The following is a 25,213-nucleotide window of genomic DNA, read 5'->3' on the forward strand; positions in this document are numbered from 1 at the left end:
CTGAAGAAGCATTTATTGAGTACCTACTATATTCCTGGCCTCCCTGTGGCAGATGTTGGGTCTGATGATAATTAAGACAAAAACCCTTGACCTCTGGACTCGTCTCTATTCTCACCCTCATCAATTTAATTCACACCCACTGACCCATTTCATCCAATGCCACCCCAAAGGAAACATTTCACAGATTTCTATCTCCTGGCCTATGCTTATCTAAGCCCTGGAGTCCATGTCCACTTGCCATTGGCTTTCCACCTGGATGTCCCAACGGCCACTCAAACTCAGCCAAACTCATGACCTGGACCTCCTCCAGAATGAATGACATGGAGTCCCTGCATCCAGTCCATTCATAAGTACTGTTGATGCCACCTCCTAAATATCCCTTAGATCTGTCCCCTTCTTCCCAGTGCCACCAGGCTTACCATCATCTCTAACCTGGAAAGTCAACTGGTCTACCCTCATCCGCTCCGGCCCTCCTTCAATCTCTTCCCCATGCAGCAGGCAAGAGCACGTCTCAAAATGCAAACCTGACCATGCTATGGCCTCTTAAATCCTCCATAGTTTCTCCCTCCTGTGGATAAAAACAACACTCTGAGCCTGGCCCCCACAGCCCTGCAGCTCTGCCAGGCACCTGGAGTGCCTGTCCAGCCTTCCTTTCTGCTCTCTGCCTCCCTGACCTTCACACACCACTCCCTTACTTTCACCAGGCTCCCTGCCACCACAGAGCTTTCCACACATGCTGTTCCCTCTCCTGAGATCAGTTCTCAGCCCAAGGGTCATTTCTTCAAGAAAACCCTCCCACCCAGACCTCCCTGAGAAGTTGCTCTCCTCCATTAAAGCTCCCCAAATGCTTGTTTGTGTGAAGGCTTGGGCAAGTCGGCTTTTCTTCCTCTCATCAGTTCGGCAAGCATAGGGTCCTCATCTGACTTGGTTCATCTTTGATTCCCTGCACCTGACACAGTGCCTGGCACCTGCTGGGAACTCGATGAAGAGTGATGGAATAAATGATTGCAAAGAAAAAATTCCCAGTGGAGGAATTTACAGAGTATGATGGGGAGGTCAGATGACAAGGAGGCATCCTGCATGGGTGGGGATGATGGGTGGGAAACCAGCTTTATAAAGGAGAGGACGCTTGAGTAGACAATTTAAAAAGAGCAAGCGTTCTCTAAACCAACCACAAGGAAAAGACCTGAGGAACCAGAGGGAACAGCATGTGCAAAAGCCTAGAGGTGGGAGGCAGCCCAGCAGTACATTTAGGGAAATCTGAACATTTTAATAGAGCGGGCCATGGAGGATTGTACAGAGGAAGAGGGAGAACTAAAGATGAGCTGAGAAAGAAAGATGGCTGAAGTTAACTTATAAAGGGTCTTGTACTCCATGCTGGAGAGTTAGAGTGTACCCTGACATTCTCAAGAAACAGTTGTCCCCTTTGACCAAATAGTGCTCCCATGGCCATGTACATCCTTCTCTAACAGATCTTATTTCATGGTGTTATGATTGACGGCTGTCCTTCCCAGGTACTCAGTGGAAGCTCCACTGGTCCCTCCTGAATCCTGAATGCATCGTGGTAGCACGGATGGGAAGGGAAAGAAAGGGGCAGCAGCCAGATCCATTGGGAGGCTCCAACCCAGATACAAGATCCTGAAAGCTTGAGTTAGGAAAGTGACAGGGGGTCCAGAGAGGAGAAAGTCTGGGGGAGAAGGGAACTCTGGGGAAGAGGAGTAGGGACAAGGGATGCTTCTAGATCGGTTTGGGAGGCTAGCTCAGAAGTGGAGCAGTTGCAATAGGGCGAAAAGGATCGGAGGAAGACTCTCCTTGTATACGACCAAGGGCAGGAGAATGCGGTCAGACAACCTGCCTATGAGTTCTCTTTGCATGGCCCACTCTTTGCAGGCCCTTGTAGGTGGTTGCGCAGTTTTAGTGAGCTAATCCACACCACTGCTTCCTGGACAGGGCCTGGCAATGGCAAGCACTTAGCTGTAGCTGCTTTCACCCTGGGTGGGCAGCTCTGGGCCAAGACTCAGAGCTTCCTGAAAGGGGCTCAGAGCCCCTCCAGCTTTCCTAGCATCTCAACTTTCAGACATCTTCTGAACATGGGTGTCCCTGAATGGAGAGAGGGACTGGGGCCAAGTTCCCTGCTCAGATCCCGGCACCTCTCGAGCTCTGGCAAGAGAAGAGCCACTCCTGAGCTCCACTGGAGGCTCTCCATCTGCTGACGTCAGACCTGTCCCTTCTGCACAGTGTCAATGCTGGGAAAGAGCATCGGTCCTGCAGCCAGGACACCTGCGGCAAACACGCACCTCGGCCAGGAAACCACCATTCACTGCACCCCCCAGGGCTTCCGGGTGAGGCTCGCTTCTCGCCCACCTTTGTGTCCTGGTGGATGGAGAAGGGAAGCAGACGACAGAGAGGAGAGCACGCGGAACTGGGAGTCAGGAGCCAGCTTCTGTCCTTATTCTGTAGTGGTTTGGGGCAAGTCACCACTCTTCTTGGCGTCCAGATTCCTTCCAGAAGGATGAGGAGGTTGGCCCATGGGATGGCTGAGTTTTCTTCAAGCTCTGATCCTCTCAGATTCTAAGTCTGTTGCTGGTGCATCCTGTGTTGACTGTTCCACTCTGCCACTAACTTTTTAAAATGCCTCCTGTTGTTCATTAAGTGTGGGACATGTGACACTCACCTGCTTGTCACTTTTTTTCCCCCTAAAACAAAGGACTTTGAGTTCATAACAATTGGAAGGTGTCAGCAGATTACTGGGGTGGAGGAAGCTGGTCATCAGCTGTGCTGTCACAGAGGCGGGGACAAGGTCCCTGGGCTGCTCAGAAGTCATCAGAAATGTGCATATTTTTGGTGGGCTTTTAAAAGCAGGGGGCTTTGCTCTTGACTGGAGCCCCAGATTTTTCTTCTGATTCCGGTGTGGCTAAGGACTGGGCGGAAAGTGTCTCTTCTCACCCTGCTCCGGACGTCACCAGCCTCCTGGAGGCTGCAGCCAGCTCCCAGCCCACCCCTGCCTCGTCCCTTCCCTGCTGGCAAGGCTCTGAGTTGTGAGGTCTCAGGTCCATTTCCCCCCACCACTGGACAAACAGACCGGAGTCTCCAATCTCTTCCAGGGAGGTGGATTCTGGGAACCTAATCTTGGGAAAGGCTAAGGAAGCCGGCAAGCCCCTGGCCTGGTCTGGCCGCCTCCCCAGGCCTGCTGGTCTGCCTGGGGTCCCAGCTGTGCCAAGAGGCCTTTCTTGGAGGGATCTGGAGATGGAAGCCCAATGTAATCTATTCAAGCTTGCCCGGCCAACTCCCTCCCCACCCCATCACCATCTGCAGCATTTCTGCACACCACCCCTGCCCCCATTAGCAACAATCTGTGGACAGGGGCCTAGAGTCGTCTCCCCTGGGTCTGGCACCAAGATACTGTTTGGGGATGAACCCCAGTTTGTTCCTACTTTGCGGCTTACCTCAGCCCTGTACCCCCATGGGACACAACAGGGAAGGAATCTGTCTCTGGAACTTGGGGCAGGTGTGGGATATCCCCCTGAGCCCAGGGATGGGGTGGGGGGCTGCCTTCCTCGGGCCTGCAGACCTATTATACAGTTTGCTCAACCCAGCGCCAGAGGAGCAAGGCAGAAAAAGCAAGGCCCAGGTCCTTTCCTCTGGCTGCGCAAGGAGAGGGTAAGGGTGGTGGGCAACATGAGATCTCCCGGACCAGGTAAGAGTCGGAGAGCCTCCTGCCCCAGACTGGGGAAGGCTGTGTCTCTGAGCTCAGAGGCTTGGAAGCATCATGTACTGCTTTTCTGGGTTCTTCCAACACATGGAGCTCTCTCTCACTTCCGGGTCTGCTGCCCTGCTTGTCCCTCTGCCCAGAAAGCTCTTCCCCAAATGCATGCTTGGGATTTGCCATGGTGGATCATGTCCTTCCTCTTGGAACGTCTTCTTCTCTTAGCCTCCACGGTATCACGTCATCCTGGTTTTCCTTCCATCCGACGGGCTGCTCCTCCTCAGCCTCTTTTGCTTGACAACCCAATACTGGGGTAGCCCGTGGTTGATCCTGTACCTTCTCTGCTCCTTTACCCTCTTTCAGGGGGTGATCTCGTTTCAACTGTCCTTTTAAATACCATCTGCAGTGTACCCCCAAATTCATGTCCCCTTGGGACCTCAGAACATGACTTTATTTGGAAATAGGGTTTTGCAGGTAGTTAAAGATCAAGGTGAGAATCATAATGGATTCAGGTGGGCCGTAAATCCAATGACCCAGGTTCTTAGAAGAGTAGAGGACACAGACATGCAGGGAAGATGGGCATGTGAAGGAGGCAGAGATTGGAGTGATGCGTCTACAAGCTCGGGGACACTGAGGATGGCCTCCAACCAATGACGCCAGGAGAAGGCACAGAACAGATTCCTCCTCAGAGGCCCCGGGAGAGACCACCCCTACCGACACCTTGATCTCAAACTCCCAGCCTCCAGAACCGTGAGAGAAGACATTGCTCTTGTTTTCAGACATCCAGTGTGGGGTACTTTGCCACGGCAGCCCCCAAAAAACTAATACACCATCTATAAGCTGATGTCTCCTAAATTTTAGCTCCACCATGGACCTCTCCCTCCATTCCAGACTCTCAAACCCAACTGTGGACTCAGTGTTTCAGCCGTATCATGAGCAAAACCAAACTCTCCATTCCTTCACCCCCGACTTGCCTCTTCCAATTCCTGCCTCTCAGGAATGCCTCCATCCTCCTCCCCAGCTCTTCAAGCGCCAAATCCAGGTGTCACCCTTCTTCTTTCTCCTCCCACATACTCAAAGCATCAGCAAGGCCCTGTGTCTATCTCCAACATTCCCTGAACCACCCAAACTGTGTCTCTTAGGACTTCTCATTACCAGCCCTGTCGGAGCCACCATCATCTCCCACCCACATAGCTACAAGGGCCTCCTGGGTGGTCTTCCTGCAAGTGGAGACCCAATTCTTTCTTCAAACAGTGGCCAGAGTGGTCTTGAAAGCACAGACCTGAGCATGTCAGGACAGGCCCTCGGCAAGCCTTCTGCTGACCTCTTCGGGTGGGCCTTGTCTTTGGCCAGGTCTGAGGGTTGGGGCCATTCCCTGGATTCCCCAGCGACAAGCCCACAGTGGATAGTCAGGGAAAAGCTGGGAGATATGGGCCTGGGAGGATCTGAACCTCTGACCTTAGCCTCGGATGAGCCACCTGATGCCCACCAGGTGGACAGGAAGCTGCAAGAGCGGCCAAGTCCTGGGGCCTCCTCGGAGCATTTCTTTTGCTCTTTGCCTCCTGCCCTAATGGCCAATTGAGCTGGCAAAGGCTGCCTCCTGGGCCTCTGCAGAGGCTGAGCTTTCTCCCAGGCCACTTCTCTGAAGGACACCATCCGTCACTGCTTCAAGGAGGCGAGGTACGGCCCAGCCCCAAGGTGACTCACTCCCCGCTGCACACAGGAACTCACCGAGATCGATTTGGTGTGGCCCTAACTGCAAACAATAGAGAATCATTTTCCCAGGAGGCAATGAGGACAGGCCCTTTGGTCCCCGACGGAGCCACAGCTGGGTCCCCAGGATCCCAATAGCTAAGACGCTCCTGGGGTGGGGGTGGGTTTGGGGGTGGGGGGACGGGCACTGACACGATCCCACTGTCTGGGTGTCTAAGGACAGCATGCCAGCAGAGCTCACAGACCCAAGAAGACAGACACCCCAGCCCAACGTGTAATGCACGCGGACCCCTACAAAGGATGAGAGAGCCCGTGGGGTGGGGAGGGAGCCCATGCTTTGGAGCAAAGTGCTGACTGGGTGGTCCAAAGCTCAGAGAAAGAAGGCTGCTGCTGCCACTCAGTCTAGCCCCGAGTATAACACTGGGTCTAAACCAGCCTCTTATGCGGCCACCTGTCTCTTATGTCACTGCTGTGCCAAGATGTACCCAGAGACCCCTGAGCTAATGAGCCTGCCTTTGCCCAGACCCCATCCAGTGAGCGCCACAAAGCTCCTGGCAGTGCCCCCTTCTTATGTAAAGGGAAGAACCTGAGCTAGGTGCTTTGCACACGTCTCCTCCAAGGTGCTCCTGGAGACACAAGAGGGTGATGACTGACCCCCGGGGTTAGACTTGCGGCTTCCCTCAAGGCAGCTTTCCAAAGTCAAGATGATTCATTGACGCTGTAGGCCGCACCTTAAACATTTGTCTGTATTTCGTATTCTACTGCGTAAAACACACTATGTTTGTTTTAATAAAACCAAGATGCTTGAAATTACTGAACAGCGAAATGTCCTAACCATCTCCCCTTCCTCCCTGCAACATCTGGTAAAGGCTGTGCTCTTAGAACTTGTTTCCAGTTTCTACCGTGGCTCTGTACGTTCTCCTGCATCGATGCTTCAGCATCTCCGAAGGCCCAGGTGAGGGTGGTTGGAAGGTGGCTGGGCAGGTCTCGGATGAGTGCCAGCCCGGATGCACTCATCAGAAAGCCCTGAGGGGTCACCGCAGGAGGTAGGATGCTTCCAGATTCCTCTCGCTGGAGCAGTCCTTCCCGCTGCCCATGTGATGAGGCTGGAGTGCCAGTCCCTGCTCCCCCCTCCGCTGGAGACAAAGTCCCACCCCTACCCCATCCCCGAGGGATGGCAGGAGGCGGCCAGGAAAGCTGCACCCAGGTGACCCAGGCACGAGGCTCAGCAGCCCAAGAAGCAATCGAAAATAGAATCTTCGTTTAAGCAGCTTAGGAGCTCTGAGAAGGGGGCCCAGGGGGTGGGGGCGGGGACAGGGGACCCAGGTCTTCTCAAGCCTGGCCCTGGGGAGAGTCAGATGGCCGCAAGAAGATAAAGAACGGGCACAGGGAAATTCCACTCACCTTCTCTTCCTGAGGGGACAGGGGTCACTTAAAGGTGACCCAGTGCCCTAGGCTGGGATGTGGGCCTGCCCCACCTGCTCTGCTCCAGAGTGTTGTGCTAATGGCCTGGGTTTATTTTCTTTGAAAACAAAGACACACATAAGTAATGCTGTCTAAACAGACAGCACACCCGCTCTGACTGGTGAATCCACAAGGACCTGATCCAGCAGAAGTGACATTTCCCAGAGTCCTTCCCAAACGGTCTCAGGCCTCTAGCCAGGAAGAGATCCCTGTTGCGTTCCCCAGTGCTCTGCTGGCTTGCCCCAGAGCCCCTTGGGGTCGTGGGGTGGGGCTGGACCACTCACCCAGCATGGGCCCTCTGTTCTCCAGGCAGATGGCAGGAGGACAGGCCCTGGGAAATAGCCTCTGAATCTGGAACTTTGGATGCAGAAATGATGAAGAGAACAGTTCGCAGAGAAACTCAGCCAGTCCCCTGTACAAAACAGCCACCCTTCCGTCTCCGGGGCCCTGGCTCTGACGCGCCCCCTCCGGGGACACTCTCCCATCCCCCTGGCTCAGGCTGCCTTATGGGGCAAGTGCCCCTTCCTGACCACGAGGCTGGACTATTTCCTTCGGGGTGTCCCACTGGCACTCACTCATTCCTACAACAGATGCGCAGCGCCACCTGCGCTAGGTCCGGGTCCGGACCGACAGGGCCTCTGCTCTGGGGAGGTGCAGCAGCTCCCCGGAACTAGAGAGCTGCGCCCCGGGAGGGCGGCCTAGCGCCTGCTCCTCCCTGCTCTGCCTTCTCCCCCTATCTCCATACCTCGGTCAGTGCGGAGATTTGGGGGACCTGGGGGCCCGGCGCCGCAGCCCGAGGCCCTCCCGCCACGACTGGTCCCTCCACCGGGACCATCTCCCCTCCCCCCCGGCACTTGATCGCTCCCGCGGGGCCGGCCGCGCGGACAAAGGCTGCGCCACCGAGACGGAGCCTGCGCCGCCCGGGGACAGAGGCTGCGCGGGGCTCCCGCGGGCGCCGGGATTCGCTGCGTTGCGGGGCGGGGGCACCCAACCGGCCCAGAGTCTGGCAAACCATTGCACTTTTAAAATCAAGGGGAGGCAGAAATTCTCTGCCCCCCGCCGGGGCAGGGGCCAAGGGCGCCCCGAGGAAGCCGGGGAGAGCAAGGGCCCGAGCACCACCGCCGCGCACGCCAGCGCCCAGGCGGGGCAGAGGCGCCGCGTTTTGCCGCAGTCCGCGTGGGGCGCCCGGAACCCCGCGAAGCGCCGCTCGTCAGGCCTCCCCGAGGGGCCCCTGCATTGCAGCTGTCCGCGTGCGTGCGTGTGTGCGCGGCTTTTGTGCACGCGCGCCAGCCGGCGCCCTGCCCCAGATCGCTCCGTGCTGCAGTCCCCTCGCCCCCACCCCTTTCCACCACCCTCCAGCACACACGTCTCCATTTCCCAGCCATCTCTAATTGAGAATTTGCCCGGGAACCGTGGGGGCGGAGGGGCTGAGTCAAGGAGCTGCAGAGAGAGAGAGAGAGGGAGGGAGGGAAGGGAGGGAAGCGAGGGGAGAGGAGGGGAGGAGAAGGCTCCAACCCGCCCCCCTTCCCCCACCACTGCAGTATCTTATGGATGCAAGTTCACTGCCAGTCAGGGGCCCTGGAGGCCCAGGGACCCCAGCCCTCCCCACTGACTGCCCCTCGGCACTGGGGCAGATTATGACACTGGCGCAAGGGCTGCATCCTCCCTGCCCCATTATTATTTATCAGGTTGGTGAAATGCTCAGAAAGTAATCCTTGGGTGAATAAGTCACTTATATTCTCTTAGGGTAAAAAGAACAACAGGGAAGCTCCACTCTCCTCCCCAGCAAGGGAAGCAAGAGGCTGCCCTCTGGGGTGGGCCTCACAGTTCCTCCACTCTGTCCGCGTTTGTTAGGGAGCCTGGCCCTGGGGGTGGGGGTGGGGGTGGGGGTGGGGTGGGGGTTGACAGGCTGGCCAGTCCCATTCATCAGAGAGCTCAGAGTCCTTGCCACTGGGGAGTTAGTGGCCCCCTAGCTGTATCCAGGCCAGTGGCGACCCAGAGCCTACACTCCTCAGTGACCCGGGCCTTGATGCCAGGTGGAGGGTGGCACTGCCACGTCCACTTCCCGACTCCCGTCATCTCTCTGTATCCTGCCATGGGCCGGGAGATGCTTATTTGGAGACCTATAGTGATCACAGCTCAAAGCCCCCAGGGAGGGGGCTGCTGGGAGCAGGTATGGTGGAGGACACGGGGGTGATTTCTCATGAAGCAGTGCTCCAAGCCCGGGGATCCCTGGCCTGAGCGTCCTCCCCTACAGCAGCCCCCGGTACAGCTTGCTCTCTGGGCTTCCAGGGATCTGGCTGATTTTTCCTGTGCTCTGATGCACTGCCTGGCTGAGACTCTGCTTTTTGAAAAGGCTCCTTCTCCCAGGCAAGGTAGCACATTGGCCCCAACGTCCTTTAGAGCACCCCAGTGAGGTTGAGCAGGAAGCTCACTTGGGGTGAGCCGAGGCTCTGCGGAGTTCCTGCTCTGTTCATATTTGTTCTCCAAAATTGAAACCGGATTTCCTGAACAGGAGCCCCTGGCCACCCTCCCCTTCTCTATTACATCTTGCAGACGGTATCACAGTCCTGCCTGGCTCCTGCCTTGGCCAGGGATGCTGCCAAGGCCGGGGCGGGGCTCCCAGGCAGCTAATGCCAGGGTGCAGATGCTGCTGACCCAAAGCCACCTCCAGGAACAGCTCCTAGGGTCACCAGCCGGGGTGGCTGCTGGGCACCCTGTCGCTGCTGGGGCAGGGCCTGGAACGAGGTTGCGGTTCGCAAACTGGGCGGCCCAGGAGAGCTGCCTGGGACATGTATACAAGCCCAGAAACCCTCCCATGGCCAGCAGTGAGGTGGTGGGAGGGGCAGGGGTCTGAGAGGTGAAAAGCCAAAGGGCTGCTGTGGCCAGGGGAAGGGCGCTTAAGGAACTGACCCCTGCCACAGCCCAGGCTCAGCTCAGCCAGTGAGGTGCCCAGGAGGAACCCCACTGACCGACACCTCTGCTTGCTCTTCTCCCCCTGTGGTCGCTTGAAGCCGTTCCTTGAATGGCATCCCCTATGCAGAGAGCTCAGCTCCCTAGGCCTCAGCCAGGATGGGCAGCCTCAGACCCAGGCAGTCACCAGTCTGTCTTTGGCAGGTTTTCTCCGCAGAGCTGCAGTTGCCCCAGGGGAGCAACGGGCCCCATGGACAAGGTAGCTCCCTGCCCCTCCTTGGCACAGTCCTGCCACCTCCCCTGGAGCCCTTGGGGTCCTGGCCCTCCACCCTCCTCTCTGATGGGAGCATGGTCCTGGGCTTGCTTGTCTCAGATGTTCTACAGGGCAGCTGCTTAAACCAAACGGCCAAGAAGCAGGTGGTGGCAGGTGTCTGAGGGCTGTGCTAGAAGGTTCAGCTGTTATCACTGAGGGGCAGACACGCTTAATTGCACAGCCCTGCTGTCCAGGGCTCGGAATCAGAAAGAGGCCTCCTCCGGGCTTCACATGTTACCTTCTTCTCTAAGAGGCCTGGGGCTTGGCCTTGGTTCTGAGGAAACCCTGGAAACAGCCCTGGAGGGCAGCAGAGGGTGCTTGGACCCCGGGCTTGGGGTCAGCGGAGAGAGGGACCTCTCAGCTCCCTGGGGGCTTGGCTGGCTGCTCACACGCCCTGGTCGGAGCAGCACGTGCAGACCAACCTCACATACTCCATTCTGTTCCGGGTGAAGCCCGGATGGAGCGTGGGTCCAGCCAGTGGTTAGACAAGGGGCAGCCAGATGGCAGAGACATAGAGACCTACCTCAGAGCTCACACAGGCACAGCCTGACTGCAGAAACACACACAGCCAGATGGCGGAGACAGAGCTGGCCCTCCCTCGCGGACACACCCCTCCCCACCCACCTGCTCCGAGCAGGAGCCGGGAACCTGGGTGCTCCTCCTTTCTCATCTCGTGCACAGGGCCCGCGAGTGTCCCTCTCCCGCCGTGCCTGGCAGGGGACCCAAGTGCAGGTCTTACCGTCCAACGACAGCCAGTCATGCTGGGAGGAAGGGAGGGTGGGCAGAGCCCGAGCTTTGTACTCAAACACCACCGAGTTGGAGATGATCTGGTTGTTGAAGGCAACTTGTAGGGTCACAAGACCAGTGTCATGGGCTGAAAGCAAAAGAAAGAGAGGTCAGGGCGAGGGCTGGGTGGGTGCCCTTCAGTCTGGCACTCTGCACGGGGCCTGGAATGCCCCCTCCCCAGCACCCTTCCTCTGTTAGTGTCTAACTCCTCTTCATGCTGGTCTACACCTGCTCATTCCTCAAGACCCAGATGCAATGCTGCTTCTTCCAGGAAGCCTTCTCTGATGCCCCTGCTTCAGCCAGGTGCCAGGTATCTCTCCCACAGCTCCTGGTGAGCCTCCCTCCCCACAGCAGGTGTCCTGCTTCCGGACTGCTGTTAGCTTGGTGAGGGCAGCAGCTGGGTGTGCAGGACAGACTTGCCAAAGGAAGGAAGGAAGGAAGGAAGGAAGGAGGGAAGGAAGCAAGGAGGAAGGAGAAGGATCCCCAGCCGCACCCTGTGGCTGGCTGACTTCTCCCCCCATCCCCTGCTTTCCTAGGAGAGCTTCAGGTGCACAGCCTGCATTGGCTTTTTTTGTATTTATTTCTGTTCACCTTTTTCTATCAGGTTTGTTGTGACTTGGTTCACATGGCATTCTATATATTTCTAGAAGTTATTCTTTCTCTCTGATGAAGGGAGAGCTTCAGCTATGCTTCTGTGACTAGTCCCAGCCAGGGTGGACCGAATGGATCAACTTTCAGAAGGCAGGGCCCTCGTTAGTCCGATTAACTGCTTTGGACCAAAGCAGAGCTCAATGAATACGGTATCTGTTGAATAAATGAATGGAATGTTCTCATTGTCTGTAAGAGGGAAGCCAACCTATGGCGGAGACCTGCTCGAGTTCTGGGGTTGAGCTGTTGCCGCATGCCTCGTTTTGACCTCTCGAGGGCTGGCCCGTGGCCCATGACGGTGGCTCGTGGTGGCTCCGGCCGCTCTCCCCTGCCAGGCCTCAGCCTCTGGTGGACATCAGGTGATGTGCTGCTCTGCTTGCTTTTCTGGAACACAAGACACCCAGGGCCTCCCCAGGACACATTTCCAGGGAGGACATGCAGGCGATCGTGTTACTGTTTGGGCTCTTGGTTTCTGGAAGCTTACAGACTCAAGGAAGGTGTCCAAGTCAGCTGCTCCCCGGGGCAGGGTAAAGCACCCACCTTCCTTCTGAGGCCTCTCGCAGACCCCACTTCCAACGGGAAAGCCTGCTTGCTCCTTCACTTGTGGTTTCTGTCCATTCTGGTTCTTCATGTTCAAGGCAACCACCATCTTGCCGTTGCTCCCAGAGTAGGTCTTCAGGACAGGACCATCCAAAGGGATTGGCGGGCTCTTCCCCTGCACTGTCACCCTAGCTTGGCCCCTCAGCTCCCAGCCACAGCTTGAACCAGCTGGGCCCATGGTGAGTGTCACTAGGACCTCCCGGGGTGCCTCTCTGGGCCGGGGTCCCCATCTGAGTCCAGAACCACCCATGGCTCCACAGCTTTCCCAGACAGATCTCCAAGCTCATGGGGACCTGCCTTGGCTGGATATCTGCCGGCTCTACCAGCGGGAGGGAAAGGCAGTCGGCACACACGGCCTCATCTGAGTCCACTCAGCTCTGCTCCTCTTAGCAGCCTCCCTCCCTCGGCCAGCCTCTGCAGAGCTCAAGGCTTCCCTGGATCCAGGGGCCCCAGCCCAAGGGCCCTCCTCAATTGCCACTCTTCCACCTCCCTCTCCTGCACTCGTACCATCTCAGAGGTGCTGCAATGCTGGCAGATTCAAAGGCCTCGCTTCCTTTCTCCCGAGAGATGGGAGCAAAGGGGCTCTATCATGGTCTTCTGGATCCCCACCCAGCTTGTGCGGGGCCATAACCCAGGAAGCTTCCTCAACTCTTGTCCTGCCCCCGTGCATCCAGCAGCAGGCCCGGGAATCCTGCATCTGTCCAGTTCTCTGCATTCTCACTGCGACTGCCCTATTCCAAGCCACCATCATTTCTTGCCAGATTCTTGCATAGCGTGACCTCATCACATCTGAGACATGTCTCTACAGAATGCGTCAGGGAAGGGCATGTTCCAGTCCCCCTTCCAGAAACCAGTGGGAGTGTGCATTGCCCAAGGGAAGGCACCAGGGAAGCCCTCCTCCCCAGCCCAAGAGAGCTCACCCCTCTTTCCTCTCCCTGTGCTTTCCCCAAGTGGTTTCCCTGCTTCTGTTCTTATCCTTCCCCTACAACCCATTCTCCCATATATCCAGAACCGTCTTTTAAAGACACACGTTAGATCACATCAGTTCTCCACTTAAAACCAGCCGACGGCTTCCCATTGCAAGTAAAATCAAATCAGACCCCTTCCTGTGGCCTGGGAGGTCTTATAGGATTTGGCCCCTGCCCTCTGCACGTTCAACTCCTCCCACCCCACAAACTGCCCTGCAGCCCACCAGCTTGACAAGCCCATTCCTGCCCCAGGGCCTCTGCATGTCCTCTCCCCTCTGCTGGGCCTCTTTGACCCCACTCTCCCCACGACTGGCTCCAGCTCTTCATCCAGGTCCCAGCTCACTGCCCCCCCCATGACAGGCCTCTCCTCAACACTCTCCCCAAAGGAGCCCCCCTTTCCCACACTGCTTTATCACAACAGCACATTCTGTTTCAGGATCTAGTTTTCACCGATTATCCTAGCTTCTTCTTTGCTTCCTTAGTTGTTTTCTGTCTCCCTGTAGTAGAATGTAAACTCCATGAGAGCTGGGACTAGTCTGTCCTGATCACCTCTTTATCCCGTGTCAAGTTCAGGGCCTGGCATGTTTTGGCCATTCAATAACTATCTGTTGAATCAACTGCATTAAAATGCAATGCACCTGTTTGTCACATTTTGCATTTCATTTCTTGCCTTCTGGGGCTGTCTGGTCAGCAAAGTCGTCTTGCCGGTGGGTTCCTCTTTCCTCTCCTAAGTCCTGATTCCTCCTTCACCGCCGCCTCACCCGTGGCTCTGGCCCCTGACTTGGCTGATCCCCTGAGGCTTCGAGCATCTCTGGGGTCTTGTGGAAGACAGATCCCGGGCCTGTGTGTCTCCTGCTGCCCACGTGCGGTGGGAACTGCCCTGACCGTGTTCTCGGTCAAGGTCGAGTCATCTCGATGCTTCTGCTCGAGCGGGTGGGCCAGGCCAGTGGGCAGCGGCCATGCGTGCTCCTGTGCCCTCCCCTCCCCCCCGCATTCTCTGTGTCCCCCCCCCCACCCACCCCACGTTATTCCCAGTCCCCAGGGTGGCCCAGCTTGTGCTCCCAGGCCTCTGAGCCTTTCTCTCCCCCACGGCCAGTTTGGTTCTGGGCTCCAAGTGTTCATCCTTCAGGCTCAGTGTCTGCTCCCTGACCCCTGGCAGCCCCGGGGAAGGAGTCCCCAAGCAGCCAGTGTCATCCCAAGGGCAACAGCAGCTCCTCCCACAGCTGAGAGCTCTTTAGGGACAGGGGCCGGTTGGGGGCTGGGCTGTATTCTTTGCTCCATTCCAGGCACCTACCCAGTGCCCAGCAAGTAGCAGACACTTACACACTGAATGAATGAATGAATGAATGAATGAGTGCATCCAGAGCTGTCTTACAGAGTGACATATTTTCAATTTGGGCTTCAGAACAGATGTGCAAAGGGGTCCCCTTTTTGGGATGTGCTGCAAGAAATAATGGTATTCAGTGGAGGCCCCCCAGCTTTCCATCTGCCTTGAGGCTTGCGGTCACTCATTTGCTCGTCCGAGACGCTGGTGTTGGAAGAGCCCAAATGACTGGGAGAGGTGGTGGCTCTGGGGACCAGGAGAAGTCCTGGCCCCTCTCCCCACTCCCCCTCGGGGAAAAAGAATGGCGGCCTTGTTAATGCCGCTCCTTCATTAACTGAACACAGGAGCCAGATGCTCCATGACCTTCCCTCACGTAACGCTCACACCCATTCTGGCAGGCGGTTCTGAAAGATGTAGAAACGGAGGCCCAGAGAGATCAAGCACCGAGCTAAAGTCACCCCGATGGCGACCCCAGGTGTGATTGGCACCAGCACTCGGGTTCTCCAAGTTCTGGCCAGGGACGTCACCCAGGGGCCAGCACGGGGAGGTCGCCACCGACACCAGCCTGGCTCCCTGGGAGGCTGGTGGTGAAGGAGGTGCTGGGTCCAAGGGGAAACCGAGGGACAGAAGGACGAGCTGTTTGGTGTGAGCTCAGGGGCCCCGGGCAGGGGAGGCAGCAGCTGGGGCCTCCATGGCTCAAGTCAGACCACCCCAGATGGAACTGGGAGGCCAACCCAGCTGGTCTGCCCAGCACTGGCCAGCTCTGCCTCTGCCCTAGGAACCCCCCACCCCTCTTCTCTTCCCCATCCTTTGCCTCAACATGGAGCCTTCTCTCTCTCCTTTTTTTGGACTCCCTGGCTTTGCCTCCTGCTTTGCCACCCTACCTCCTTATCTTCTGTCCCCTGCTCATTGCCTGGGGAAACTGGACAGGCCACCCCTGGAGCTAATGATGTGTGTGCGGGATCAGTCAAGGGGTCTCCACACCAGCTCTAGAAACTGGTTCCAGACTCCTAGAGAGTCATCCCTTCACAAATATGGATCCCATTCTCACTAGTGTTGGGGACATGATGGTGACCAAGGAAGAGGCAGTGCTTGCCCTCCTGGAACTGAGAGCCAGCAAGGAAGCAGTGACAACCAGAGGTCCAGGGCAAGCTGGCGGGACTAAGTGGAGGATGATGGAGAATGGGGAGGAGAAGGTCCGAGCCACAAGGGGCAGCATGGAGGGCTTCCTGGGGGGGCTTGGGGCTGAGGGGGAGGTCACTGAGCCCCTGAAGGGGTAAGAATGTTACGTGCACGTGCGTTTTTCTGGGCACAGGGCAGATGGCGTCACTAAATTCCTAGAGGCATTGGTGCTGCTTACTCTGTTTGACACCCCCTGCTCCCTGCCAGGCCTTCTCCACCCTTGTCTGACCTGCTCTGTGGGCTGCACCCCAGGGCTCTCCGGCTCTCCTGGCCTCTGGTGGCTTGTGCAGGTGGAAGGAGCTGCCAGGAGTCAGGGGCAGGAGGAGCGGGTCCAGCCCTGCTGCAGAGGTGGCCTCCGTCCCCGGTTGCAGCTCCTGCCCAGGACCCTCTGCCCGGCCTGGATCTCACCAGCTCCAGGAACAAGGCTTCTACCTTCCGCCCTCAGGCCAAGGGCGGTAGCAGCTTCCTAACGGCACCCGCCCCTGGGGAGTCGAGGCGGCCTTTTGGTTCTCTAAATAGTCCCTTCACCGTGTTCTCTTCAAAATCCTTGTCTCCTTGTCTGAAAAGGTGCGTGAGTCAAAAAAGGTGACATTAAAATAACCTATCCAGGACCCGCTCCTTTATGACCAAAGACACGGAGGCCCAGAGAAACGGCACCCCAGGCGGACTCCGAGTCCAGTGCTCCTCTCCCCTTGACTCTGCGGGCGGGGCGGCTTCCTCACCTGGGCAGTAGCAGCGCAGCACCCCGGGCTGAATCAAGGACGCAGGCACTGAAATCTGGTCGAACAGGCAGCTGTAGTTATTGCTGGCTTCCTGCCACGGGCCGGTGATCAGGACCTTCACCCCTCCCTGGAGGGAAAGAGAAGGAGCGTGAGCCCCAAGGACGCGGAGCGGGGTCTGGCCGGTGCGGAAGGCCCCTGCGCCTGCACGGCGCCTGTTCTGTATCCCCTCTCCCAGCCCCCAGGCTTGTTCAACAGGCAGAGTTCCCGGCTGCAGCCCCGGAGAAGCCAGTCTGCCCCGACTTCTGGGAGCCACTGCTCCAGGCCCCAGGGCAAGAAGTGGGGGTTCACAGGCTCCTCCCCTGGTCCTCTGGGGTCCCCAGATGCTTCTTGTCTTCCTGTGCTGGCATCCGCCTGGGGCCTGCAGTTCTGACCCCTGACCCTTCCAGGCAGAAGGGAATAGAGAGTTTTCCAAACCTTTTCAGCCTGGGATGCACCTGGGAAATGGCCAGTGGGACCCCTCGAAGGAAGAAGGAAGTGTGTGTGTGTGTGTGTGTGTGTGTGTGTGTGTGTGTGTGTGTGTGTCTGTGTCTGTGTGTATGTTTCTCTCTGCTGTTTGCCTATGGACGGATCAAGGGAGCTCCCAGTCTTGCATCTTCATTTCACCCTAAGGACCCGAAGTTCTGGGGGAGAAAGGAGGGGAAGCCAAGGACCCCAGGACCCCAAGATGCAGTGGCCTGAACCAGAGGAGGTGGAGAGGTTGTGCAAATGGGAAGGGGTGGATGGCAAACAAGGCCCTGCAGAATCAGAAAAATGGGGCGCAGGGCTCTGACTTGAAGGGGCTCCGGGCTAGGGGTAGGGGAGGGACGAGGGCCGAGCCACCTCGGTACTCACGGCTGCACACCCCACCACGCCCACCACCCCACTCGCAGCAACCGAAGCACTTGCAGCCGGGCCTGGGGCAGCAGCTGCTCTGCCAGGGCCCGGGAGAGGGTCTCCGACGACCTTCCCCAGCTCAGAGGGGAGGGGGTGCTGCCCACAGGGAGCCCGGAGGCCGGCGTGGGAGGGCACACCCCATCCCCTTGCGGGACCGGGAGGGCGAGGGCTGAGGTCGCCACACGGCCCCGGAGCGCGGGGCAGTCGGGCTTAATGATGAAGAGCAGCTCTTGTCACTCCGGATGGCCTCGGAGGTGGACCCTAAGTTATGGGGTCGCCTACTCAAGGTTTATACAGCCCAGAGGGGCCGCTGCCTCAGGGTGGAGGGAGGCCCTCCCTGGAGGTGCAGAGCGCGGGGGTGTTGGCTCTCCTGGGTGTCCTTGCACGGGACCCCCGCGGAGCGCCATCCTCCTCCCCCGCAAACTGGTAAACACCTTTCCGGTCGGGGGGCTTGGGTGGGGGCTGCTCAGGACAGGGTGGAGAGCGCCACCTGGTGTCCAGGCTGGAGAAGGCCCCGAGGCCCTCGGGCTCCGGACTGGGAGGAGGTGGCCTGAGACCCCACCCCTCTCCCTGAGCCGGAGTCGCCAGACCCCAGCCCTCCTGCAGCTGCCCCTGCTGGCCAGGAGCGGGTTTGCCCTCCTGTTCAGCCACTCATTTCTGCCAGGCTTCTCTTTTGCTCTAGGTCCTGGGGAGTCCCAGGCCAGCCCACCTATCCCTGCCCTGGAGGTGACCCCAGTCTCAATGTGGAGCTTACTCCTGAGACTCCCCTCAATGTTCCTGGAACCCAGAGCTGGCCCAGGCTGGCTGCAGGCATCTGCAGCAGGAGGGGGTGTTTCCAGCCTGGTCAATGGCTAACGGGCACTTTCCCTGGAAATGAGGGGGAGGTGGCCCCATAGCCCAGCACAGAAATGGGGACTCCACAGCAGAAAGGCTGGAAGGCATGCCTCCGAGCTCTTGGCGAGCCTTCCTCTGGGCTGGGATAGCTTTGGAGAAGTCATGTTGCTTCTAGGCAACCAAGTTTGGGGGGCAGACAGTGGGGAGCTCAGGAGCAGAGCCAGGATTTGGGGGCCTGCACCTGCCCTCAGTAGCTGTGCATCTTCAGGCAAGCTGGCCCACCTCTCTGGGTGACACTTGGTTTCAGGGTCCCTTTGGTCCTGACCTTCCTTGTTTCTGACATATGCTCCATCAGGGGGTCTGGTGCCTCTGTTGGAGTGATGGGGTGGGGGGGTCCACAGCTTGGTGCCTCTGGTGTGGGTGGGTCCCTAGCCGGGAGGTGTGCAGGATGGTGGAGGTAGAGCCTGCCTTTGGGATGCCTGGAAGTGCCAGGGAGGCCCGCTCTGGGCCAATGATCCTCCCTGGATCCTGGGAAGTGGAAGAGCAGTGGCTTCCAAAGGCCACAGACAGTTACCAAGTGAGAAAAAAAGGAAAAAAAAAAATAACCCCAATCAGCAGCTGCCAGTATGAAGCCAGGGCTGCTGTGAGGAACAAAGGGCTGCAGAAATTACTGGAGAACATCAGGCCCTTCTCCATGGAAACTGCCGCAGGATGGCTCAGCATCCATCAGTTGGGGGACAGTTCCCATGGCAACGCTCCTGGGGCTGTGCTGCCTTGGCCCTGATGTTCCTGCCTGACGGCTCTAACTGCAGTGGCTTCTGCCTGGTGCGGCAGGGGTGTAGGTGGTGGGGGATGACGCAGAAGGGTTTGGGGGGAGGGGAGGGAGCAAGAGATGGCACCTGAGGTCTCTGTGCCGGGGGGGTCCTGACATGAAGAGTCCAGGTTTTCAGTGCACCCAGAACAGATCCTGGGGCACAGGGCCCTCCACGGGGCGCATGTGTGCATGCATGCGTGTGTGTGTGTGTGTGTGTGTGTGTGTGTGTGTGTGTGTGTTGCAGCTGCTGCAGCTGCAGGTGAAGAGGTGAATGGAGAAATGGAGAAATGGAGAAAAGGGGTCGGGGGCTCAGAGAGGTGTCCAGGAGAGGGAACCAGCCATGGTCTCCCTGCTGATGGGGTTTGGAGCTGGCGTGGGGTAGTGAGCTATTTAGCCCCACATCGTTATTTGCAGACTAGGAAGCGGGGGTGGGGGATGGATGGGGATGGGTGGGCAGGGATATGCGGGAAGACCCCCTGTGTAGAAACTGAGGGGCCCTCGACCCACCAGTGCACCAGGCAGCTTCTTCCTGGCCTAGAAGGGGAGAGGGCACACGGTGGGCATGTCAGGGAGGGGCTCTGAAGGGAGAGAAGGGCCAGGGGAGAAGGGGCTGCCTCTTGCAGGAGAACCCGGGAGGGAGGGGGGTGCAGGTCAGAGCTGCTGGGGCTCCTGAGGCCTTGCTGTCCTGCAGCCTCGGGTCCCAAAGGGCCTGGCTGGGTGGCAGCTGCTCATTTTCCAAATTAGATTGAATGTGAGCTGCTGGGTTTTGTTTTTTTTTCCCCCAGGTAGCTGGAAGCATTGAGGGCTTCTGGAAAACCAGGGCTGGATGCTCCCCCAGGAGGCCGCCATTCCTTTCCCTGTTCCTGGGCCGCCCTCGCGTGGTGAGCTGCTGAACTGACTTCCCCAGAGCAGCCTCCCGGTTTAGCATCTGCAGGTGGAGGGAGCGGGAGACTCGGGGAAAGGACTCAGGGGTCCAGGCCTGCTACTGCCCCTGTCCCTGCCCAGGACCCTGGGAAAGAGGGCTTCCTCCCAGGCCCCCAGCTCCTTCGAGCTCCAGAGAGCCCCGAAGCATCCCGAAGACCCACCCTCCCAAGCCCTGGCACTTGGAGCACCTCCAGGCCACCCTCTCTCAGCCGTGTTACAGTTAGGGAAACTGAGGCCCAGAGGTCAGGATCAGAAGACAGCACTCCTGACTCCTAGCCACGGCCTTCCCAGGACACCCCAATCCTACACCTTTCTCCCTTTTCTTTGAATTGCTTTCCTAAGACCCATGGGCATTGGGGAGTTACCGAGCTCGCTTTTGTCACCCGGGAGACATGGTGGGCCCCCTCGGACGTGGTCGCAGAAAGAGCAGGGGTCAGAGACAGAGTCCCACCAAGTGACACCGAGGGAAGCCCAGTGGGATCCTTTCGGTCTCTTAATGGGGGTAGGAACCAAATGGAGGTGAAAACAGACCCGCCCTGCGCTGAACATTTTACAGATTCGATCCTCCCAGTAACCCAACGAGAGAAGCACTATTATTACTCCGATTTTAGAGACAGAGAACTGAGATGCAGGGCGGGCAGCGGCCTTGTCCAAAGTCAATGGCCAGAGATTGCAGAACCAGGATTTTAACTGACACCAGCTGCCCCCAGCTCTGCGCTCCTGACCATACAGGTCAGCTGCCTCTTGCACGCCCCAGGAGTTTTAGCCTGTGCACAGGCTCACGGTGACGGGCAGAAGCTGATCTGTCCAGACACCTGCCGTGTTCCAGGACACGCCTGCCCCAAGGCTGGACCGCCACCTGGGCTCCTGGCATCTTCCCCAGGGCTTGGGTCATTGTAACAGACTTAGGGATCAGAAGCATGCCTCATGGTAAAGACCGTAGCCCCAGAGCCCCGAACTATGGAGGATGTGTCTGAGGTCCTATACAGTCAGACAGTGAGTGGAAGGCACAGGAATCGAGTGTCATGAAAGGAGCCCAGCGGGCCATGAGCTGTAGTGATCATGAGCCAATAACCAATATTCATTGATTATTTGCAATGGGACAAAGACTTGACCAAGCATTCATCTTGCGGAACTGCACCTTGAGATGGGAAACTGAGTCATGCAGAGGTGAAGTAACTAGTTCGGGGTCACAGCAGAGCCAGGAGTGCCCCCCACTCACGTGCCCTTTCCCCTGAGTTGTGTAGCACGTGCACCAGGGCACAAGAGGGGACTCGGAAGCAGAGACTGGCCCAGAAGTGACCTCCCCTTGCAGGGAGCGACCAGGCCATTGGCCTACGAGCCCCCGCCAGTGCCTGTTCTGGAAGGGTGCACAGGCCTTTGACCAGCGTCCCCACACTGCCCACGCCTGGAGACCTAGCTTTCAGGCTCTGCTTTGCTGCCTTAAAATGGCCTGGGAGACTCAGGGTCTTTCGGAAGCGCCGCCTCCCTGCTGCTCCCCAGCACTGGCCTTTGCCAGTTCCCCAGGGAATGAGAGGCACTGTCCCCGGCACCCGGCAGGGGCTCTGGGAGGGGTTCGGCTCACTCACTCAGCCGGCCTGGGTTCTGGGGGTGAGTGGGAAGCACAGTCTTTAGGGGAAGCCCAGTCTGCACTCTCCCCTCCCCATCACATTCTACTTTAGAGAAAAGGCGAAAGTCCCCTTCCTTAAATGTTTGTGTCACAGTGGAGAGACAGGTTTTCCTGGCGGTCCCTTTGTTTGGACCAGTGCTTCTCAAGGTCAGACCTCAGCCCTCAGCCCTGGAAGGCCACAGGTCGGAGATGCTGGGTCATGTCACCTGGGTGTGATTTTGCAGATGGCTAAATTCACCTAAGGAAACAACTTGGAGATGACCGCTCAGGAGCTGCCCCTCCCTCTCAATTTCAGCAAGAGTTTTTTGCTCATTTGTTCATTTTGTTCAGTGACGCCAAACAGGAGCAACGAATACGGATGATCTATGGTGGTTGTTTACGAACTGACTTTTTTGTTTTTAGCATAGAGCCCCCTTGCCAAGGACAGAAGCCGAGCCAGGTGTGGGTGTGGCATCTTGACACGGGGGCCCGGGGGCAGCAGGCCTGCCGTGGCCAGAGCTGGCGGGGGCGGGGTGAGGAAGGGGCGGCGGCAGCTTACCTCCGGGTAAGACCACTCGGGCGAGTAGTCGGTCACCATGAACACCCGCCCGCTCTGCTGGAGCATCCCCAGGGTGCCCTGGGCGGAGGCGGCCGAGACCACCTCGGCGACGTGCATGTAGGCCATGGCGCCGGTGCCGCCCTCGGCGCTGCCCAGCTGCAGGGCCCCTTGCTGGGGGCTGCAGCAGGGGATGCACATCTCGGCCTGGGCGAAGGGGGCGCGGGCCCCGTCCTCCGCCTGCGAGAGCGCCGCGCCGTCCCCCGCCACCAGCTGGTGCCCGTAGATGGCGCCGCCGCCCCCCTCCACGGAGATGAAGTCATTGATCAGGTCGGAGAACTGGTTACTAAAGGAGATATCGAAGTGGTCCAGGCTGAGCTCCATGTTGGAGGTGTTGCCCAGGCCGGGCTGGGCCACGGGGTAGAGCCCCTGAACCACGTTGCCCGGCAGGATGGGGACCCCGCCGGCGCTCCGGATCACCCCGTTGCTCTCGGGCTGCAGGTAGTGCTCCGAGCCGCAAGCCTGCAGCTCCCCGGCCTTGAGCAGGACCTCGCTGCCCTCGGCTGCCGGCGCCGTCTCCATGGTGACCTCCCCGTCGGCCGCCATGGCCTGGAAGTTGGCCTGGAACTGCATGAGGTGGAGGGAGGACGTGGACTCGATCCGCGTCTCCACGTGGCCGCTGCAAGAGCTGGTGTGGGGCGAGGCCTCCGTCTTCACCGTGGGCATTGCGAAGGTGCCCCCGGACTCGTTCAGGCCGCCGTGTGCGCTCTGCTCCAGGGGCAGGGGCTTGCTGGCATCCTGCAGGAAGAAGCTCGGGGAGGGGGTCTGGTGGATGTGGGGGCTGTGGCCCGTCTGGCTGAAGCCGGACGCGTAGTCCTTGTTGGAGTCGATCGCGCTGAAATCCATCTGCTCCAGGGTGGTGCTGGGGCTCAGGCCGCCGCCCGACGGCAGGAGGCTGGAGCCCGCGGTCAGCGTGAGGGAGCTGGAGGCCGCGGCCGCTGCGGAGGATGAGTACGCATCTTTGGCCATCTGCTGCTCGAAGGAGGTGTCCTCCGTCTTGATCTCCTTCGCGAGGACGGTGGTGAAGCTGAAGCTCCGCTCGGCCGGCGGCGAGTGCCGGATGTTGGCGCCGGCCATCTCGGCCTTCAGGCCTCCGCCCCCGTAAGTCTGCCCCTGCTTTGGGTTGTTGAGGAAACAGTCGGGGTCGAAGTTCATGGTGGTCTCTGGAATCTTCCGGCCACCGTCGAGGGTGGTGGAGAGGACCAGCTCTTCGGACACGGTGGTGGGCAGCATCGACAGGCCTTCTGAGCTGCCCGGGGTGGGAAAGGCGAACTTGTGGCCATCGGCGCTCACAGCCAGGACGAGGCCCTGGGCGCCGTCGGGCGAGAGGAGGTGGTGGTTGGGGCCGGAGGTGGGGGACATGGTGTACACGGCCTCGTTGGTCACCTCCGACATGAACACCGTGGCGCTCTGGGACAGGCTTCCCATCACGGAGGCCACTGCCATGCTGGACACGCCGGTGACCGCAGGGCTGTCCACCATGTCGGGGTCGCTGTTGAGCCCGCTGCTGATGGACACGGGGGAGCTCTGGGTGGTGTCGGGGACCTCCACCTGATTGGTGGAGGAGACCTCGGTGCTGTTCTGGTGCAGCAGCGCGGGCTTGGCCACCTTGCCATTCCTCTTCTCGCGGCTCGAGCTCTTGCTGTGGCCATGCTCATGCTTGCCCTCGGACACGTCGTTGTGCTGCACCTCCGAGTGGTTCCCGTAACCCCCCGTCCGTGGCTCCACCTTGGGCGAGATGATCCGGTGTTTGGCACTGTTACACTTGTGATGCACACTGCTGCCCGCTCCTGCGGAGACCAGAAGCACAACACACATGCACGCGCACACACGCACACGCACAGGCATGCACACACCAAATGCACACACATGCACCCACAATGCAGGCATGCACACCAGATGCATGCACACACACACAGGCATGCACACACCAAATGCACACATGCACACACATGCACCCACACATGCAGACACGCGCACACCAGATGCATACACACATGCATACACGCACACACACACACCATCCACACAGGCATGCATACACCAAATGCACACACGCACACACACGCACACCAGATGCATGCACACATGCACATGTGCACATGCACACACACCATACACACAGGAATGCACACACCAAAGGCACACATGCACCCACATGCACCCACATATGCAGGTATGCACACACGCACACATGCACAATGCACACATGTGCACATGCACACAGACACACATGCAAACACGCACACACACACCACACACACAAAGAGAGAGTCAGAGCTGGTTCTGCAACAGACCCTGTTACGAGCATCTGGGCTCCTGGCAGAGTCCAGGCCCAAGAGCCCCGCTGGCCACAGAACCCCGGGAGCTGGCATTTAACACACTTCAGGGTCTCAGGCCCACTTACACATGTGCTGTGTAACCACCCTCCAAAGGCAAGGGAGGCTTTATTCTTGACATGTTTGTCAACAAATAGTAACAGCAGTGCCCCAGCCTCTAGAAGGCTGGGAGATGGTGGAGAGAGTGCCACCCTCCAGAGACGTCCTCTCCACCGTCAGACTCACTCCTGCAGAATGGCTCTTGCTGGCCAGAGGAGCTCAGCCCAGGGATGGTGGCCATTTCCCTCTCCCTGCCCCCAAGATCCCCATGACCGGTCAGGCCACCCAGTGACTCAGAAGGCACCTCTCCAGCAGGGAACCGCCCTTTGGGGCCGGAAGCCAGAAACTGACAGGGAAGGTGAGGAACAAGGCACCCTCTCTGGATTAGCTGTCAGTCCCCACACCTTGCGGTGGTATCTGCCCCATTCCAGAGGCTGGAAGGTACTTGGGGCAAGGCCAGCCACCCCCATTTGTCTAACCTGGTGGGTGTGCCTGCAAAATCCTGCTAAGTGCTAAGCAAGGACAGAGCCCTAGCCCCCTAGGTCAGTGGCAGAAAGAACAAAGCCGGAGGAGCTGAGCATTTCTGAGCTCCGGCTAATCTCGCCTGGAGCCCTTCCCACTGGCCCCTCTGCTCCGTCATTATTTTCATTCCATCAGATAAGGGTCGCTTCATGTTTGATAAAAGAGCAAATTCTCTCTTGATTCTGCTATAGCTTCACCACCAAGATTCCTAAACTCACGAAGGTTCAGCCAAGCAGTGACTGGC

At 58.5% G+C, this 25,213-nt stretch overlaps 1 protein-coding gene across 5 annotated transcripts in view; it reads right to left on the minus strand.

The window, feature by feature from the left end:
- CAMTA1 (calmodulin binding transcription activator 1) overlaps window positions 1-25,213 on the minus strand; it is a 955,716-nt gene that overhangs the window by 73,917 nt on the left and 856,586 nt on the right. For all 5 annotated transcript variants that reach the window (XM_037828625.1, XM_037828627.1, XM_037828624.1 and 2 more), the window contains 3 exons: window positions 22,013-23,859; window positions 16,340-16,466; window positions 10,849-10,983 (listed from right to left, as the gene is read on the minus strand). In XM_037828625.1, coding sequence (XP_037684553.1) covers window positions 10,849-10,983; window positions 16,340-16,466; window positions 22,013-23,859 — 2,109 coding nt within the window. The remainder of the gene's footprint in view (window positions 1-10,848; window positions 10,984-16,339; window positions 16,467-22,012; window positions 23,860-25,213) is intronic.

The sequence above is a fragment of the Choloepus didactylus genome, chromosome 2 (assembly GCF_015220235.1).
Source record: "Choloepus didactylus isolate mChoDid1 chromosome 2, mChoDid1.pri, whole genome shotgun sequence".
In the NCBI taxonomy this organism is placed as follows: Eukaryota; Metazoa; Chordata; class Mammalia; order Pilosa; family Megalonychidae; genus Choloepus; species Choloepus didactylus.